This window comes from Dermacentor silvarum, chromosome 2 (assembly GCF_013339745.2).
Source record: "Dermacentor silvarum isolate Dsil-2018 chromosome 2, BIME_Dsil_1.4, whole genome shotgun sequence".
Lineage (NCBI taxonomy): Eukaryota > Metazoa > Arthropoda > Arachnida > Ixodida > Ixodidae > Dermacentor > Dermacentor silvarum.
This window is the reverse complement of record NC_051155.1, coordinates 217,745,165-217,764,639: the sequence shown is the minus strand read 5'-3', so window position 1 is coordinate 217,764,639 and position 19,475 is coordinate 217,745,165. Positions and strand designations below refer to the sequence as shown.

At 46.7% G+C, this 19,475-nt stretch overlaps 1 protein-coding gene across 2 annotated transcripts in view; it reads left to right on the top strand.

Moving 5' to 3' along the window:
• Nucleotides 1-11,857, top strand: part of LOC119442667 (steroid 17-alpha-hydroxylase/17,20 lyase) — a 29,721-nt gene extending 17,864 nt beyond the window's left edge. For both annotated transcript variants that reach the window (XM_037707632.2, XM_049662292.1), the window contains exons 9-10: nucleotides 189-320; nucleotides 11,439-11,857. In XM_037707632.2, the coding sequence (XP_037563560.1) occupies nucleotides 189-320; nucleotides 11,439-11,791 (485 nt within the window). In that variant the 3' untranslated portion in view covers nucleotides 11,792-11,857. The remainder of the gene's footprint in view (nucleotides 1-188; nucleotides 321-11,438) is intronic.
• Nucleotides 11,858-19,475: the final 7,618 nt, after the last annotated feature.

The window sequence follows — 19,475 nt, the reverse complement described above, 5'->3', positions numbered from 1 at the left end:
TGTCGACGACGCCAGGTCTGGCATTTCGTGACCAGCTTTGGTATCAAATTAAAATATCATACCTATAAGTGTTTCACGGCCTTCATATACATGCTGAGTGTCATCCTTTTACGTTCTATAGAAGCGTATGGTAGAGTTCTTACATCTTCGAAAGTTCGTGTCAGCACTCCTTCACTGCTTTATGCCAGGTAGCACGCCACCAGTCTACAAGGACAGAGCCAAGCTCCCCTATACCGTGGCTTGCCTGCTGGAAGCGCTTCGCTTCCGACCCATAGCTCCACTCGGACTACCCCACAAGGCGTCTACGGAGACCAAAGTTGGTGAGCATGCATGGAGCTGTATGTCAAGCATAGATAAATATAGGAAGCGTTCTGCCCGCAGTAAGGTTACGGTATGTCAACACGTTTCGGGTTTATTTTTCTCTTAGAGTTATTATTTGGTGCCTGTTGTCTAAAAGGCGGGTTTTAAAGGTAAATTAGCAAAAAAATCAAAAGTTTGTCTCATTAACAAGAAACTGGCCCAGTTATACCTGTCACGCCAACAGAAATAACTCGTTACTGGAGCGCACGAATGCAATACCATTAGGCAGTGATCGATGCACTATTTGACTAATGCACTCAAATACGTAAGCTTGCAATCAATTAAGATGTTTGCCTTGAGATTAGCGCAAAGCGAGTTATAACTAAAAAAAGCATTTTAAAAATCTGCCATCTTAGACAAAGTGAAGCATCGTAACATTAAAAGTTGTTTTCAGTAATCCTAGTTTTATTGCACAGCCTAATTAATGTCAAGCAAGGAGCATAGAAAGATTATTTGCATAATGTTTGTTCATAATTAAGCTGTCAATGCTCGCGAAGAAGAAATATCAAAAAACTAAGTTTGAAAAATATCCATGTAAAAGTTTTTTTCAGTCGCTTTACAGAAATGATCATCTGTAGCTCCAGAATTGCCTACTACTTTTGAACGAAACAAGGTAAAAAATCTTTCTGCGAAGCATTTATGAAAATCTAAACGTGCTTAATTAACGTGTCAAAATAAGCAACCAACTGCATTGTTTTATATTCAAAATAAACGCAATCCTAGAATGCGACCTGCATAATTGAGAGAAGAACAGTGTTCAACACCCTTGCGAGAAACCAATGCCATGGTCATGCTGTATACTCAGTGACACCCTACGAATTTCGCCCATAAAACCGCATTGCGCCTACCATCTGTGCCTCCACGCTCCAAAAAAAAAAAAAGAGTTCCCGAGAGACGCCGATATATAAAAAAAAGTTCGCCTCCGCCATGACGTCACGGGAATGAGTGAAAGTAAGTGTCTGGCGCATCAATACGAGTTATCTTCGAGTTGGACAGTGGTGTATTTTCTTCTGCTCGCTTCACGCTTGCCCGATAGTGAGGCGTGAATGGACATGTCATTTGTGAACGTCTGATAAAGCCGTGACAGTTGCGTTCTGATCTGCAGTTTATCATGTTTTCTAAGTGAAATTGGCCGGAATTCACGCAGCTGCAGAAATTAACAGCGTCATTTTTTTACGTGCCTGGAAACGATTCTCAAGTCTTGCAAATAGGATCAATCGTCTCATTATTTCGGTTAAAATAGATCATTATATATACACGAACATTTAGTAAATCACTTCATTAATGTAGATCGTATAATGGTCGTCACGCTCAACAAGGTACGGCATGTCAGAAAGCTTAGCAATTGCTATTCGTTTGATTCCTCATTCTTTCTTCCAGGACCTGATTAGTTTCATTTGGAAGACATAGCTGGGAGCTTGCGCCCACCGAAAAGACGTGGATGCAAGCTCCCAGCTGTGTCTTCCAAGTGAGCTAATCAGGAGCTGAAAGAAACGATGAAATGCAGAAGCACGAGAGGCAGAGAGAACTGACACAAAATTTTTTCTTGCGTTAATTTTTTTTTTTTTTTTTTTTTTTTCACGCGAGAAGCACGAAGGGCGCTGCGGGTTCTAACAGAAGCGACCGCAGGGAACCAAGCTCGTTTGTGCCTTGCCACTATCGTACCAGGCTGACCGATGCGTGCGTCAGTTGTTTGTGAACATCATACCTACAGTTTTCGTGACGTGCAGGGATTACTTGTAAACAAATCCTACAGCAAGAAGCCGCGCTCCATTTAGCGTGCTATAGAGGATCGCCATCATCAGCCTCATTTTATGTCCACTGCAGGACGAAGGCCTCTCCCAGGTATCTCCAATTACCCCTGTCTTGCACTAGCCGATTCCAACTTCCACCTGCAAGTTTCCTAATTTCATCACCCAATTTTTTGCCGTCATCGACTGCGCTTCCCTTTCTTTGGCACCCATTCTGTAACTCTAATGGTCCACCCGTTATCTCCCCTGCGCCATTACATGGCCTGTCCAGCTCCATTTTTACAGCGAAGCTGTTAAGGGCTCACCTTTCGATCGGCAATAGAAAAAGCTTTCATTTGCCGTATGCTGTATGTGCGAGTGAAAGCGCGCGAGGGCGAGGGACGCGCGCTTTCACGGGGAGCGAACGCACGGCGGAGAGCAATCGCGACTTCCCAGTGAAAGGGGAGTGGTGGGCGAGGAGGGCATCGAAGCACCCTAGACCACGGAGAAAGAATACGTGCCCTAGACTGAGCGTACCTGCTCTCCCACTGCGGCGCATGCGCGCAGCCCTACCGGCCTCTGCCGCCGACTCTCTGTGATTTGTAGAAAGCACGGGGCGCGCCGCGCGCTGTGATTGGTAGAAATGCCATAGAGGGAAAAAAAAGGTCTTTTCTTTCTTTATGGAAACGCGGCAAGCGCCGCGCTCTGTCCTTGGCTGAGCTTGAAGGTCCGATTTACGGAACCAGGGCCGGTATTTTGTAGCGATGACTTTAAAGTAATAATGCCTTTTCGCGCTTATCGCGCTTTGTCAGTGGTCAGAGCAACGGTCCGCTCGCGTTATCAACGGGATCAGCCGGTCGTGAGCGGTGGATGATAAGACTATGCCAAAATAAGTCATAAGGCATCGCTACAAAATCGCGGCCCAGGGCCGCGATTTTGTAGCGATGCCTTATGCTGCTTCCCCGACGCTTTCCCGACGCCACGGTTCTCGTTGACTGAAGGTGTGCCTAGTGCGTACGTCATTGCGCGCGTCACGTCGCAGATTGAACGCCGTTGAGCGGTTTCATACATCAGGTGCAACGTTGTAGAGGCTAGAGATACTTTTAACAGTGAAGCTGTTTAAGCCAGTCATAGTTTGTGGTGTGTGGTTCGTATGAAATCAAGAAATAAAAGTTGTCGCCGTTTCACCTGAAAGGCGAAGCATCAATTGCGATAGCAAATTTGTAGAGAGCTATACGGAGTAATGATAGTAGCTTTATCAGCTGTATAAACTTGGACATGCAGCAGCACCGGCCACACGCAGAACTTGTCGACGCCGTCGGCGTTTTGCCCGCGTTCGCACAAAATGCGTGCGGCGTTGTTGACTGTTGCCGGAGCATCTGATATAAATAGGCACTTGGTGCCGCAGCTAAACGTCACCTCCCTTCCCTCCCCCTCCCCCCCCCCATGGCCTTTCGCGCGTCGGAAGAAGGCGCGTTTGCTCTACATATATGGTGATTGTAAAGGAGGAAAGAGACGCCTACTTCTGCAGCCCTTAAGGGTCGCACATACAGCGTTCGGTGGCGCGCGGCGACGATTTCATCTCCACTGATGTCATACAGAACCTCACGGCGACGGCGACGGCAACGACGACGGCGACGCCGACGGCAGAAATCTGCTTTGGAGTGTCCATATAATTGCTATCGCAATAAAAGATAAACCTTCTTGCCGAGGCAGGATTCGAACCGGCGTAACCATGGTCCCAAGGCTAGCGTCGTAACCACTATAGGCTATACGCCCACGCTCGCAGAACATGAATTTATGCGAACCATATATGATTGCGTTTCAGCGTCGCCGTCTTCGTCCACAGCTGGCGCGTTCGCACACGATCGTGCTCTGCGAGGTGAAGAAGAGGTTTTGCGCGCTATGCTAGGGAGAAAGATAAAGAAAATGAGACCGAGAGAGAGAGAGAGACGCATTAAAGGAGCAGGTCTGCTGGAACGCGTTGTCGGCATTGCAACGCGGTGGAACGCGGTGTCGGTGTTGCAAGCTGCGTTATGCAACGCGCAGTGACGGCCGTAAGTCCGAGACGCGCGAAATGAAATTATCATCATCATGAGTAATAGGATGAAAAGCTCGCGCGCACTTCCGGAAAATGCTGGGCTACGATCGCCCTGCTTCGCTGTTTCAAGCGTTGCGCAGCCGAGTGCAAGGTTGAGCGTTTTTAAAGACGATAGTCTTTCTTGGGGAACTTAAACGCTGAAAATTTGGTCTGTCTGTCTGTCTGTCTGTCTGTCTGTCTGTCTGTCTGTTTGTCTGTCTGTCACCCGATTCAGCCACCCGGCCAAAGTTGGACCACTTGCTTACCGCCCACACTACTTAAACTGGTACGGCTGTTCATACTTGTGAACGTTATCGATCACAAAGTAAATATTGCGCATATCTGATGCGCAACATCACTAGGTAAGTATTAGGAGGTGTGTTCCTTTAATAGAAAATACATAGATACGTAACTCTAAGACCCTAGTTTCTTAAGCTGCGCTGAAAATGCCATGCTATGCGCGCCGACGAACGACGTTCCCCGACTGCGCGCCGACGAGTGCCCTCTGCCATGGAGGAAGGAAACCCTCTGCACAAGCTCATGTTTCCCGATGTATTGCCAGATGGCGTCCATGTCTCACGCAGCGCCTCCTCAATTTATCAATGCCAGCCAGATGCGGCCGATTCAACATAAAGGAAGCGCTGTCTGAGGCAGGGCAAAACATAAATGGCCGCTTGATGAAATAATGCGGTAAAATGAAATCTGTTCAAACAAACCTTCATGCCAGGAAAAAATTAAATTATGGGGTTTTACGTGCCAAACCAGTTCTGATTATGAGGCACGCCGTAGTGGAGGACTCCGGAAATTTGGACCACCTGGGGTTCTTTAACGTGCACCTAAATCTAAGTACACGGGTGTTTTCGCATTTCGCCCCCATCGAAATGCGGCCGCCGTGGCCGTCCATGCCAGGACGGAAATGGTACGAGAACAGCATCACGGGTGGCCGCGGATCAGACCAGCACTCATGTAGTACGGCCGGCAGAAGACTATCGTCTTTCGACGACATTTGCAGCGAAGCACGCAGATACGCGGCAAATATTTTTATATTGCTATAGACGTGCGTTCGCCTCTTAAAAGATGAACGCTATCGACTGACGAAAAACTAGTCGCTTTGCTACATAGCCTGCCAGCTATATACTTTGGTCAGCGCTTGCCTTGGTTTTTTGCAGTTGCTGCTTTCGCACTTAGAAGTAGTTCGGTGTTTATTGACCGAATTTTGTGAAAATGCTCTTTATATAAGATCAGTTCTGAACTAAAAGATGAATTTACCCTTAGAAACAAGCAAACCATGTACTCATGCGGCTGCTAACACGTTGTTTTAGATCAATGTGCTTGTCGTTGTTTATTTGCAGCATGGTGGAAATAATCGTGCCAAACCACATCATCTCGAACCACCTCGACCGGGCGGGCCCTCCGCGTTGCGCAAGGCGTTCGTGAACAAAAACTGAATTTCTCAAAGTAAAATTGTCAGAAAAATCGTAAAATACGGCTTAACCACAACCTACAGACATGATAGCGTCGGATTGTAATTTGAATATACGAGAAAAAAAGCCTGATAAGCAACCAGGGATATTTGAATGCTATCGCGTTTCACTCTTAAAGGGGAAGCTTAAGCGTCCTCCAATTCTGGTGGTGTTTCGCTGTACTTTAGTTTTTTTTATATTTTTTATATTTTTTATATTTTTTATATTTTTTATATTTTGTTTATTCGGGCAAAACAGGTACAAGGTTTGCCCGCGAGGTAAGGCAAAAGGACGGCTTAAATCTCCTGACTAGGCCTTACCTCGCTGGGGCAGCAGAGATAGCGGAATTTGCAAGTTACAAAAGCAGTTTGTAAAACAGACATTTCATAACTACATACAAAACAATCTTTGAAGCACTCTGCAGAACACCATTTGCTTCTAAAATAACATACAAACGAGTTAAGACATGACTAACATAAAAGTAACATTTAAAGAATTTAATTATTACATCACTAATGCAACAACCAAGCACCTTTAACACTGAAGAATTCACTGTTGCATTAACATTTGTACAGCATATCTAGATCAGAAGAGAGAAACATGTTCACTATGAAGTGTTTAAATTGGCGAATAGTTCTACAATCTCTAGCGACATCAGCAATGTTAGGGTACGTATTACATAAACGCATGGTTTTCATATTCGATAGTTTGCATGCCATAGTTTGTCCTGGGTTTCTTCGCTACTATTGAGGTGTGGCGTAAGCTGTACCCTGTGTTTCTACTGAGGTCCGGTTTGAAAATGTCTCAAATTGCTGGAGATATCTTTAAACAACCGAATGCAGATCTTTGCTTGGTAAGAGTTTCTAATATTAAGGATATTGTAGCGCATCATTAGTTTAGAAGATCCTATGTATTGATTAGAAGAATTAAGCAAACGAACAGCTCGCCGTTGTAATACCGCTAGTTTTCTATATCAGTTTTATTGCGTTTCCCCATACTAATAAGCCATAGCTAAGATGGTAATGTACCAGCGAAAAGTACAGTTGTCTGATAAGCCTGACAGGCACATAGTACCGGATTCGTTGTAGCAAACCAACTGACCGTGCAACTTTAGTGCGTACCTTATTTATGTGCTCTGTCCAGCTTAAGTTTTTATGAAATATAACTCCTAGAAAAGAATGAATTGACACATGTTCTAGTTGCGATCCACAGTAGTAAAGTATAACATCGTAACTTATTTCTTTATTCCTTGCATAAAACACCGTAAACTTAGTTTTTTTCGCATTTAGACTGAGCTGGTTTAAATGTAGCCATTTGTGAAGTTCTTCTAACCAAGAATTTGCGGCAACTTCTAGTTCCTGAAGGTCAACACCAGAAAAGAAAACATTAGTGTCATCCGCGTGCATTATTATTTCATCTGTTAATGGAACGTTTACTATATGATTTATATACACAATAAACAGTAATGGCCCTAAAATCGAACCTTGTGGTACCCCATATTTAATTACGTTTTTTTCCGAAGTGTAACCTTGCAATGAAGTATATTGCAATCGAGATTCAAGGTAACTATTCATAAGTTCTAACGCTGTGCCTCGAACGCCATATACTTGGAGCTTATCTAGTAATATTTTATGTTTGATAGAATCAAAGGCCTTGCGAAAATCTAAAAATATACCAATGGTAAGCTTTCTTTCTTCAATATTATTTATAATTGTATCTCTGATTCTTAATAATGCCATTTCGGTTGATTTATTTTTCTGGAAGCCATATTGCTTATCCGAAATAATACCTTTATCCAGCAGAAAACCATTTAGGCGCTTATGTATAATACGCTCAGCGACTTTTGAAAATAATGGCAATACCGAAATCCGTCTGTAATTGTTGAGGTCGTTGTGATTTCCGCCCTTAAAAATCACAGCAACACCGAGCTATCTTCATTTTTTCAGGAAAACTCCAGTGGAAAGTATACTGTTACAGATGTGTTCCAACGGACCGCATATTATGTGAGCAGCTGCTTTAACAGGTTGAGCTTTGATGCCGTCCTCACCAGCGGCTGATTTGTTGCTCAAGGAATTGAGAATGGAAAAAATCTCGCTTTCAGATGTAGGTGCAAGAAAAATCGTCTCGCTGACACGATTATCCATGTAACTTTTACTATTTCGATTTGGGAGAAAATCTGATGTAAAAGTTGAAGCACCAGCAACATTCTATGCAACATTCAGGGGAATGTTGAAAACCAAGCCTTTCTAAATTTTTATCGGGCCCCATGTCGCAGAAAATACGGAGTCGGTGTCGACGTCAACAGCGTCCGATAACGCTATCACGTTTCACTCTTAAAGGCGAAGCTTAAGCGTACTCCAAGCTTTAATTTGGCCTTACCGAGGCCAGCGCCTCCTCTATTCTGAGGCGCAGTTAGAACGCAGGCGAGATCTTGCGCAGACAATGAACGTGCGGAAAAATACATTTCACGAAAGGGACTATAATGTTTTCGCATTACCCACACTTCAGCAGTCTTAAGTGTCTCTGCCGAATTTTTATGTCAACTAGAATATCGGCCTATCCCTGTTTGCTCTCCCCGTCCACACTGCTCTGTTTATGTTACGCCTACCATTTTTCATTCCATCGCTCATGCTGCGGCCTTTACCGTGTTCTCGAGCTTCTTTGTTAACCTCCAAGTTTCTGCCCTATATATTTTAGCACCAGTAGAATGCAATGATTGTAGACCTTTCTTTTCAACGACAGTGGTAAGCTTCCAGTCATGATTTGGCAACAAGTGCCGTATGCAGTACTCCAACCCATTTTTATTCTTCTGTGAAATTAATTCTCATGCTCAGGGTCCCCTGTGAGTAATTGACCTAGACAAACGCAACTCCTGCACAGACTCTAGAGGCTGACTGGCGATCATGAATTCTTGTTTCCTTGCTAGGCTATTGAAAGAGAATTATAATTGGTTATCTTTGGCGAGCTCAGGGGATTGCGGCACGACACTGTAGCTACGGGGTCGACAGTCATTTGATAAAGCAATAAAATCGGGATACAGGATTTTTTTGTGTCGGTACCCCTTTAAGGCACACCAAGGCTTCTATACAGCGCAACAAGAGATCGACCGGATTTTTCACGAAACCCGCGATTCACAGTCTTTTTGTGCGCAATGAAATTACGCTATAGTGTCTGCCAGAATATGTGCCTCCACTAACACTAAAATATCGTCAAGTATATTTCAAGTATCGCTACTCACAGAGTTTCATACAATTGCGAGAGGGAAGTGTGGCGCTATAGTTCGTATAGTATAGTATAGTATAGTATAGTATAGGAAGATGCGAGCAGGGCAGTTCAGCCAGCATGAGAATGAGGCATGGTAGTTCATGTATTTGCCTAAACTTCGTCCTTCTGGCTTTAAATGGATTCGTGACTTTGCAAAGTGATCATTTTCAAGAAAGTACTGCGTTATAAATAATTCAATAAACATAATATTAAAATTGCCCGACGGCAGGATTCGAACACAGGACCTCTAGCACACAAGCCCGATATTGAAATCATTACGCCACGGGCACTTTTTTTTAAATTCTTTTTCTTATTACATGGGAGCAGAATCTTCAGCAAAACAAGAAACAACAAAGCGCCACAGAAATTTACGGTGACTGAAAACACATTCAAAAGGCTGGCAAGCATGTGCAAGCGTCCAATGAAGGCATCCAGTCCGGCGCTGTTTCTAGTGCAGCGTATACAAACTGCGATCGTAGGCAGCAGATTCCCCGAAAAAACGACCGAGTGCTTCGCAGTGGTTCAGCGTGTCTGTCACACATTCTATTACGCCAAAGGCTATGTAGGCCAAGTAGCATGAACATGTCATATGGCGGGTCACAGGATTCTTTAAAAGGTAAAAAACGAATTGTGTATGGTGTTATGTCTAAATCCCTTTTTTAAATGTTCTCTGGAGAATGTCCCAGAAGAACACGGCATCACTACAATCGTCAAAACAGTGATCAATCGTTTTAGCATGTGGACATAAACGGCAGTTTGCAGACCACGGCACGAAACAGACCATTTTTTCTAACCAGGTTTTGGCAGGAATGGTTGCCGAATGTAACTTAAAGAAGAAAGTTTTGATTCCTGGAGGAATGATATCATTCGACGGACACGCTTAAGTACATCTAGGTAATAACATTCCATATAAGGCGCACGATTATTCATTGGCGCACGATTACCGATGCCCTGAGGTAGATGGATTCAAATAGACAACCATTAACTATTAGCCTTGTGCCATTAGCGTAACATATGGTGATTCCTTCAAATAGAAGACACCCACGGACGTGCGGGATCACTGCAATTAGCAGCGATTATGCGTGCTTGCAGTCTTATTATCCTCTGCATTAAAAAAAGTTTAAAATGATTTGAAATTTAAGCCAATTTAGGCCTAGATAAAGCGTAACAAACGAAGCCACAGGAACGTCTGAATCCACAAGCACAAAGATCAGACAAATCCATGTACTGTCCATCATTCCCATGGTAGCTGAACGATCCCAGTGCCAGAGTTCCCCCGAGTAATTGTCGCTGCTGAAGTCACGATAAATGAGTAAAAACGTCGGTAGCATATCAAGGGCGATGCTTGCAGGCTTGATGTAAGAAACGAAGACGTACAGTGCTCAGCGATTCAAATTCGATAGTCATACCGCATGGCGGCCGGCGCTTTTAGTTCCACCGGTGAGCGCTGGGTGATCGCTCGTGAGGCAAATGCAGTCACAATGCTTCACAAAGGCCCTCGCTTTTATCGTATCCAACAATGCATCTGCTAGGTGTCCACTGCGCCCACCGGCCGCCATGCGGGCCTGTAATTGCGTTTGAATCGATGAGCACTGCACGTATTCGGTGCAACGTATTTCTGCGAAAGGCCTTTCCCTGACGTCATCAAACGCGGTAGACAGTGCAAGTGGGCCTTGTATTCCATTTTAACTATTTCCGTACCACGCCCATTGGGCACGGTTAGCCCTCTATCGATGGTTTGAAACGCCGCTTTCGAGACCTTGCACGCTGCTCACGGACATACTGCGCTATCGGACGTGAAGGAGGAGAACTATATTTTAGTTTTCTAAGCAGTTCGCTTTTTTCCCGCGAGGCGGTGATATTTAAACGCGCTCCGAAGTTCCGCGATCGTCAAAGCAGAACGCAAAAATGTCCTGCTCCGGAAACGGCGCGCGCGCTTACATCGCGACTCCGCTGCCTCTGCGGCTGATCTTATCGATACATCGAATAGCAGCGAGTCAGAGGATGCTGACTTTTCGTCGGACTTTGAGCCTGAAAGCGACGACGACGCAAACCAGCCCGGAACATCGGCGGCCGCAGCCCGGCACGCCCAAACTGTAGTGCTTGCAGTTAAATTTTTGTAGTGAAATACCTGTTCAATGAAAATTTTTGATTTTTTCGGACGGCGATACATTTTGTATATTATAATTTTCGTAACATTTTTTTCTTGGTAGATACAAGCGTGTCTTTACAAACTTTGTTCAGTTTTATCGCACAATCTTGATATTTTACAATTTATATCTTTTTATGACATATATCTCGTTAATAAACCTTTTATGCGTGAAAAGTGCATTCATTTCGCTTTCTGATTATATTACATATATTACAATATATTACATTAAATATTGAGTGCAGTAGTTCCTTCAGAAAAAAAACTTCTGCCGTAACATACAACAAAGCACCTATTTTCCCCATGGTAGGAAAAGAGTTAAGCTGAAAAATATCCTTATCAAGAGTGTACTAGCCCAAGCTTTAATCAGGACTTCCGCCCACGTTCCACAGGGACACTGGTCATACCCAAGGACACCGGGATCTTGTACAACGTCTACGGCGTGAACCACGACCCTGGGTTGTGGGAGAATCCCGAAGAATTCAGGCCCGAGCGTTTCTTGGACTCGGCCACGGGAAAACTACGCCAGGAAGTTGGCCCTCTGATAACCTTTGGCATGGGTCCCCGGACATGTCCAGGAGAGAAACTGGCACACATGGACATGTTCTACATTCTCGTGCGACTCATGCAGAGACTCAGCTGCAGCGCACCAGGGAAGCCTTCGGATGTGAACCTCAGCGGCAATGACTCCAGCATCTTCCTGTTGCCCGAAAAACAGAATATTGTGCTCACGAAGAGGAACTAGAGTGGTGCTCGGACCATGGCCCCTTTTTTGATCTTGCAATACAGTAATACGCTTTCTGTGTTTCGATTTCGTGTTTCTCGTGAAATTTGGTGTATAGAGAGCGAGGGCGATACGCTCCTTGTTGCGAAGTTGACGGCGCTGTAAGACGACGTCCGCCTGCAGCACCTTCAAACAGTGTCGTAGCCTGCAATTCTTTACGGAGGGGGGGGGGGGGGGGGGGGGGGTTAGCACTTGACCATAGGAGGGTGGCGGGGCAGGCTGCAGGGAGCTGTCGCACGTCATTTTATGTCATGTATTCCTGGTACACAGAGAAATTTCGTTGGGAGCACGTGCCCGATGGGAGCACGTGCCCCCCCCCCCTCCTCCCACACCTGGCTACGCGCCTGCCTGCTAAGTTGTGGTCCCTTGCTTTCCAATGTACTTCCGAGTGCTCACGCGTTCGTCGTTGTCTTCCACAACTGTCTGCGTTGCCGCTCATCATTCCGAGGTTGTGTAGAAGTCTCCTGGTTTATCGCAAAGTTTGCATGAGGAGGGGAATTAGTCTGGGTATCGGGCATGTGGTAGTATGGGGTATATTGACCCTTTTCGCGGAGCAGTTTGTTTTAGAGAAACGAGACTGGCGCTCACGGCGGCGCGCCATACCTCTCCTCAGCGACCGCGCACGAATACGAAACCATTACTGCTTCTACCTTGCTTGTGTGCGATCAGCTGTCGTAAATGCAACTGAGTTTTCGCTAACACACTGTGCTCCATTCATGCTAGATTGAATCATGTGGATTGAAGACGTGTGCAATAGTTGGCTGCAAAAATAGTAACTGGCATGTTAATGCCAGTTACTATGAATCTGCGTGGCCAAGTTCGCGGACCGCTGCTGCAACTGTCCGAACGTGTTAGCGGCACTTCGTGATGTACGGCTTTCCTCGAGGATACAGAAATTTGCTCATCCGCCAGCCTTGTATCGCTAACCTTCAAAGAAAGGGCTTCATCCCCAGAACGTCAGCAAGAGTGAGTACCACTCGTTAAACAATGACAAAGGCATTGTTTAACAATACAAAGTAGCGCCGCTTCCTGTCATAGGAAGTTTCGCGCACGCTTTCTATACACATCTTAAGCCCACTCTATCGCCGCCGTATCAAGAATAAGTGAATGGCAGCACACTAGAATATATGCGCACTGTATACGCACAATAAATGACGGACTACACCGAAGGCGCACGAATGGTCGAAGCTGAATGTTTCGTGACGGTCCACAAGAGTAAGCGAGTTACTAGCTGTAATATATATTTGCTACAAGGTATTACAATGTACAAGACAGCTACGTTTCAAGCCTTGTGCGCAGCAAGAACAAATCTATCGGTACTGCGCACACCCGCGAGCGATTAGGAAGAAAATAATCAGATAGTGGCCGCACCGAGGAACTTCACTGAGTCAGAAACTGACAAGCCACTGCTTAAAAATGTTTGCCGAATAAAGAGCAAAGCGCAAAACACACTAATCCTGACTGAATTCATAATCGGAAAACTTGTATAGCTTGGAATACATATTTAGCCCCGCTTTTAGAACAAGCACCATATACGCTGCTTGCGCCGTTTGGACACAGCTTAATCAGCTCCGAAAGCGCTTTTGCATGTTCTCTGAAGCTGTTATTAAAGCTTCGTGTCGTTCACCTAGTCACCGTCTACGATATCTCCGAAAACAGGTTTTCTAAGCCGCACCGGCGTCATACACTTCCATTATAAACAAGGAGGCAACAGAGGCAGTTGAGGCAAGCAATGGACGCGTCACCACGTGATCAAACATGGCAGCGCCCACGGGATCGCCGCGAAAAGGGTCAATAGGGTAGTCCGAGTTGTAGTGGTCGCCAGTGTGCGGCCTGCGCTGTGGTGAGGGATGGCGGTGTGTATTCCCTTCGTTCGTCCCGGTAGTACGAAAGGATACTACGGAAGGAGAGCAGGCGCTCCCCGGCCCGAAGAGGGGGCTCGACTCCTCCCGCCCGGGAATGCAACACTACAATTGCTAGTAGGTACAGCGTTTGACCACTGGCGCCACGCTGCGCCGCTCGCGCGTACCGCGTTTCTAGGTGGTTTCTGTCGCCGAGGGCGCTCGAACGCAATCATATGGTTCGCATGAATGCAACCCCTGGAAGCGTGGCTGTATGGCTGAGTGGCTCGCTTTGGGATCATGCGAACGCTGGTTCAAATCCCGCTTGCGCTACAATTTTTTTTCTTAATATCACGCTTTTCTTTTTTTGCCAGCGTGGTCGTTTGATCCCCGGTGCCACGGCGGCAGCCGTGGTACCGGGCGCCGACGCGAAGCGGCGGTCGTTGGGGTGTTGCGGAGCGCAGCGTAGCAACACCCCAAATAAAAAAAATACTGCTCCAGTCAGGTAGACTGCTCCCTCCCTGATAGTGAGATTATATTTGGATCATCAAAACAGTGATGCGTTTATAATACCACCGATCCCAACAGCAGGCTAGTCGCCACCAGCCCAGCGTTTTCTCCGTCAACGCCTCCTCCGTTCCAACGGCGGCGGCTAGAAACATGGTACGCGCGAGCGGCGCAGCGTGGCGCCAGCGGTCAAACGCTGTACCTACTAGCAATTGTAAATACGCGTCCGGAATGTGAGACCTCGGGCCAGGGAATGAGCCTCCTCATTGCCAGGGAGGCCGGCATGTGCTGGCGTCCAGATGAGGGTTATGGGGCGCCGGGGCTGCCAGAAGCGTAGTAAGCGAGCAGCGGTACGGCATATGTAGCCGTTGGCATATATTTGAGAATGGCAGATGTGGAGTCAGTGATAATTTTGGTGGCAGATGTAGAGATGAGAGCGAGCGCGATGGCTGCCTCTGTGGTTGAATTGGCGATGATTTAACTGGAGGTTAGAAGCTTAGCTTGATTGTCGGCTACCGCCAGGGCCATACGGGAGCCTGGCGTATATTCCGCTGCGTCCACATAAACCACCTCATGGTCCTCGTTGTACTGTTTGTGGAGGGCGCGAGCCCTTGCTATTATGCGGCGCCAATCTCGCTCAGGGTGCATGTTCTTGTGGATGGGGGGTATGTTGAGGTTAGAGCGTAGGATAGAAGAAAGGGGGAAACCCTCGGTAGGGTGTGTATATAATTGGGGTTACGCTTAATTGGGATACCAGCCTCTGAGTTAGATAGACGGGATACTTGTGCCGTAAAGATGGCTTCTGTGAGTTCCTCAAAGGTGGTGTGGACACCGAGCTTTAGCAGTCGGTCGTTGTATGTGCTGGGAGAAAGGCGTAGAGCCATTTTCTTGCAGCTCCGTAGGAGCGCGTTTACCCGGTATCGGTCCTTCTGTCTGAGGGGTACGTATGGAAGGGCATATGTAGTGCGGCTTATGATGTAAGCCTGATTAAGACGAAGTGTGTTTCGCTCACGTAGGCCAGCCCGTGAGTCGGCTGGTCTGTTGAGCGTGTGTTTGGAGAGTCTTTATGACTCTCCAAATACACGCTCACGGACCACCCGCGCTCACGGGCTCCGCCATGAGAGTGGAGAACTAGCCCTCGCCCGCGGATTTTTTATACTAATGGGATGGGATGAGCGTGAGGGAGATGGGAGGAATGACTGAATCGTGTTGCTTGATGCGGTAGAGAAATAGCTCCGATTTTGAAGGAGAGCAGGTCAGGCCACGCTCCCGTACGTATGTGTCGATGGTGGTTAGTGCCAATTGTAGATGTTCTATTTCGGCGTCACTGCCGCGGTTTGCCCAGACAGTGATGTCGTCGGCGTAGAGGCTGAAATAGATGTCGGGGATTTGATCTAGTTATTGGGGTAGGTGAAGAAATTCTATGTTGAAGAGAATAGGGGAGAGGACGGCTCCCTGGGGCGTACCTCGTGTTTCCAGTGTTATGCCTGGGAGGCGGTGGTCGCCGAAGGTCAGTGTGGCTTTGCGGTGGCTGAGGAAATCTCGGATGTAGTTGTACATCCTGGCGCCGACTGCTAGGGTTGTAAGGTTCTGTAGTATAGCTGAGTGCGTAACGTTATCGAATGCCTTGGTGACATACACACCTACGATAGCTTTGGTTTAGTAGGTTTTTGGAATCTAGAATGTGATGTTTTAGCTGTAGGAAGACATCCTGCCTGGAAAGCCCAGGACGAAATCCAAAAAAGCAGGTGGGCATGAGATCGTTGCCTTATAGGTACTGGCAAAGCCTGGTCTGGAGTACATGCTCCGTGAGTTTGCCGACAGAAGAGGTGAGAGAGATCGGTCTGAGGTTAGAGGTGAGCAGAGGTTTCCCAGGTTTGAGTAGCAGGAAGCAAGGAAGCAGGACGACGATGGGCCCTCGGGCCGCTCTAGACGGCGGGGCACATTTGTGCTTCGGCGACCCCTCTGGCCCAGCCCACTGTCCGAAGCTGTAGCTCCGGTTGCGAGCTGCGCAAAGCAGCCTCCCATCGCTCCTTGTATTCTGACCCTTGCCACGGGGGCTTGTTCTGGCAATTTAGAAAGATGTGGTCAAAGTCGGCTCTGGTGCTACGACACAAGTGGTAGTGAGGAGAGTCTTCACCGTGGGTACTAAAGGACAGAAGTGGTCGTAACTGTGGCCGTTTGAAGTCTGCGCCACAAAGCCTGGTAACTTCTGGGAAGAGATTTATGCGGTGGGGGTAGATTAGGCGGGAATTTCTGTAAAACAGGGTGAGGTCCCGGTAGCTGAGGAGTCGATCCCTGGCACTGCGAGACGGAGGCGGGTCGCTTTCGATCAGCCCGGTTGACGAGTGCTCGGGCCTAGGTGTGAGCGGCCATGTTGCCTGGGTGTTCGCTGTGTGCAGGGACCCAAAGGATGGTGATGAGGTGATTAGGTGGGGGAGTTGATTCGAGTATTTTAGCAGCCGGGGAGTGGATTTTGCGATTGGCATAATTGCTAATTGCGGTTTTAGGGTCTGAGAAAATATACTTACCGGAGGAGTGAGCAATTGCTAAGGCAATTGCTGTCTCTTCCGCTTCTAGGGATTCTGTCAAATTTGGAATCGACGCACAGACAATCGGGTTTTGGAATCCGTCTACAACAGCTAATGCGAAAGCTGGCCGGTTCGAATATGGCCGGTGTATGAGGAGGGTAGCTCTTGTGCAGAGCCTTGGCTCTAGCTTCCCGTCTTGCTCGATTATGTTCTGGGTGGGTGTTTTTGGGAAGTGGCATAATGCAGAGGTTATTGCTAGCAGCAGTGGGGGGAGAGCGCGTGGCCGTGGTATGACCGGGTAGGTTGATTCCGAGTCAGTGCAGACGTATTTGACCAGTTTGTGTATGGTGATAGCCTTTGATATTGACCTAAGAGGTGCGCTTCTACGAGCTCTCCCAGGGTGTTCTAGACCCCTAGTTGAAGGAGTTTCTCTGTGGACGTTGATTTAGGGAGATGCACACCATAGCTCACACCCATAACACACCCCACCACACGGCAATGGGAGGCAGCGCGATCCAGCTCCGACTCGACGGACCAGCTCAACCTGGTCAACCGAGCGAGAAGGGCAGCCAAGGCCGCTGGACTCCTGGAATTAGGGGACCACCCACTGCAGAGCGGAGCTACCTCCGCTCGCGTGCTCTTTTGCACAAAGTTTATTTTCTCCCTCTCTCTCTTCGGAATAGTCTTCTTCGCCGTTTTTGCTGGGCACGCTATGCTGACCGTTATTTGCTGTATCAAAACACTAGGTGACATTATTCCCCCTCCCGATGAAGCATCGACTCGATGCTCAAACACAAGACATACACGGGAGGTACACAGATTAGGTAACACAAAAAATATATATATATATATATATATATATATATATATATATATATATATATGAAATAAACACGCTAGCACACATATGGACATGAACACGAGACAAAAAAAAAATGGGTTCTGTGATTGGGAACAAAACGAAAAAGCGTATAAAAATATTTTATACAATACTGAAAGCAAGCTAGTGGGTCTGTAATTCTTCAATTCTTTTAACAAATCTCCTTTCTTATGAATTAGTATAATGTTGGCATTCTTCGAGTTCTCGGTACACTTCAAGTCATGAGGCATTACGTATACAGTGCGGCAAGCTTTTCAAGCATGACGCCTCCTCTATCTTTGATTAAATCGACTGTTATTCCATCTACTCCTGTCGCTTTCCCCCGGGTAATGCCTTGCAAGGCCCTTCTAACTTCATCGCTAGTTAAAGAAGGAGCCTCTGCATCCTGTTCATCACTACTTCAAATGAAGGTAGCCTGATTTCCCTGGGAACCGTGCAGGTCAGTGTAGAATTCTTCCGCGGCTGTTACTATATGCGCTTCAGTTGTCCCCAACTCACCTTTATCATACCACGTTTTCTTATTTAGTAAGTTTGATAAAAGGGATCGAAAGAATATTTAGATATCTTGAGCCCAAAAGAAATCCACTACCCATTACCAGAGTCAACAAGCAAAGAAGTCAGCAGCAAAGAGGTACACAAGAAGTTGCAATATATAGCCATATCCGCAATGTGTGTGGACATTTATCGTGGATTTTTGTCGCCCTTAAAAGTGACGCCAGCTACTAGACAACTGCGTCATTTCGTTGCACTTGCCTGACCACGTTACGTTCGGTTAAGCATTGGATTGCCCTTGCGTCATGAACATTTTCTCTGCATAACATAACACTTCGCAGACACCATTCTCTGCAAGCTTTTCGGTAATAAGCGTTATGTCTGCATTATATTTACTTTACCATTTGCGCAAACATGCGCCAAGGAAGTCTCCTTTAGTCATATACTAATAACCATAAATAGACGCCCGGTTCGTCCCCTGTTCCGCCGGTTTTGGAGCCGAAGACTGTTTACAAATGCCAGCTAAATACTCTCCTATAATATTCGAATCGTATTCCAAACTTCGAATATTCGCCCACCCCTCATGATTTTATTCAACTGTTAACAGTTTCACTAGCTCACTTGTACAGACCGTTAAGAAAAAATCCTGCGCTTGTAGTATAGTTCAACCCCTGCTCCAATTCTGCGCTTAATGTAGCTCCAATCCTGTTCAAATTCTGCGCTTGTGTAGTTCAAATCCAGCGCTAATGCAGCTCAACTAACATGAAACCTGGGGAAGTGCAAAGCAGTGATGCGCCGATGTTTCCCTTATGTTATTGCTGTGCTATTCTTGCGCTTAATGTAGCTCCAATCCTGTTCAAATTCTGCGCTTATGTAATTCAAATCCAGCGCTAATGCAGCTCAACTAACGTGAAACCTGGGGAAGTGCGAAGCAGTACTAGTGATGCGCCGATGTTTCCCTTATGTTATTGCTTTTCTATTCTTGCACACACAGTACTCGAGCACTTGTGGGGTGGTGGCGTCCTCTCTTGCGCTGCGCCGATACCATACTGGCGTTTCGGAAGCGATTTTCACGAGTTTCTGCTAGTTCCCGCATATCTCTGGCTCATACCAGTATATCCAATGCGGATATGCGCCACACTTGATTTTATTATCGGTTATAATCGTGACGTAATTGACGAACATGTGACGTTATCGATGTCATGACCTATCAGTCACGTTAGTCATACATTTCTACCTTTCCATGCCAATTTTGGTATATACCAAGTAGAGCACTGCACGGGCTTACCCGAAAGCCGGGGTCCGGCAGTTTCTTCACGGGCTCGGGCACGGCATGTGCTTTTTGACGCGGGCCCGGGCCGGACTCGGACTTTCTGGTGGTGTGCATATATGTA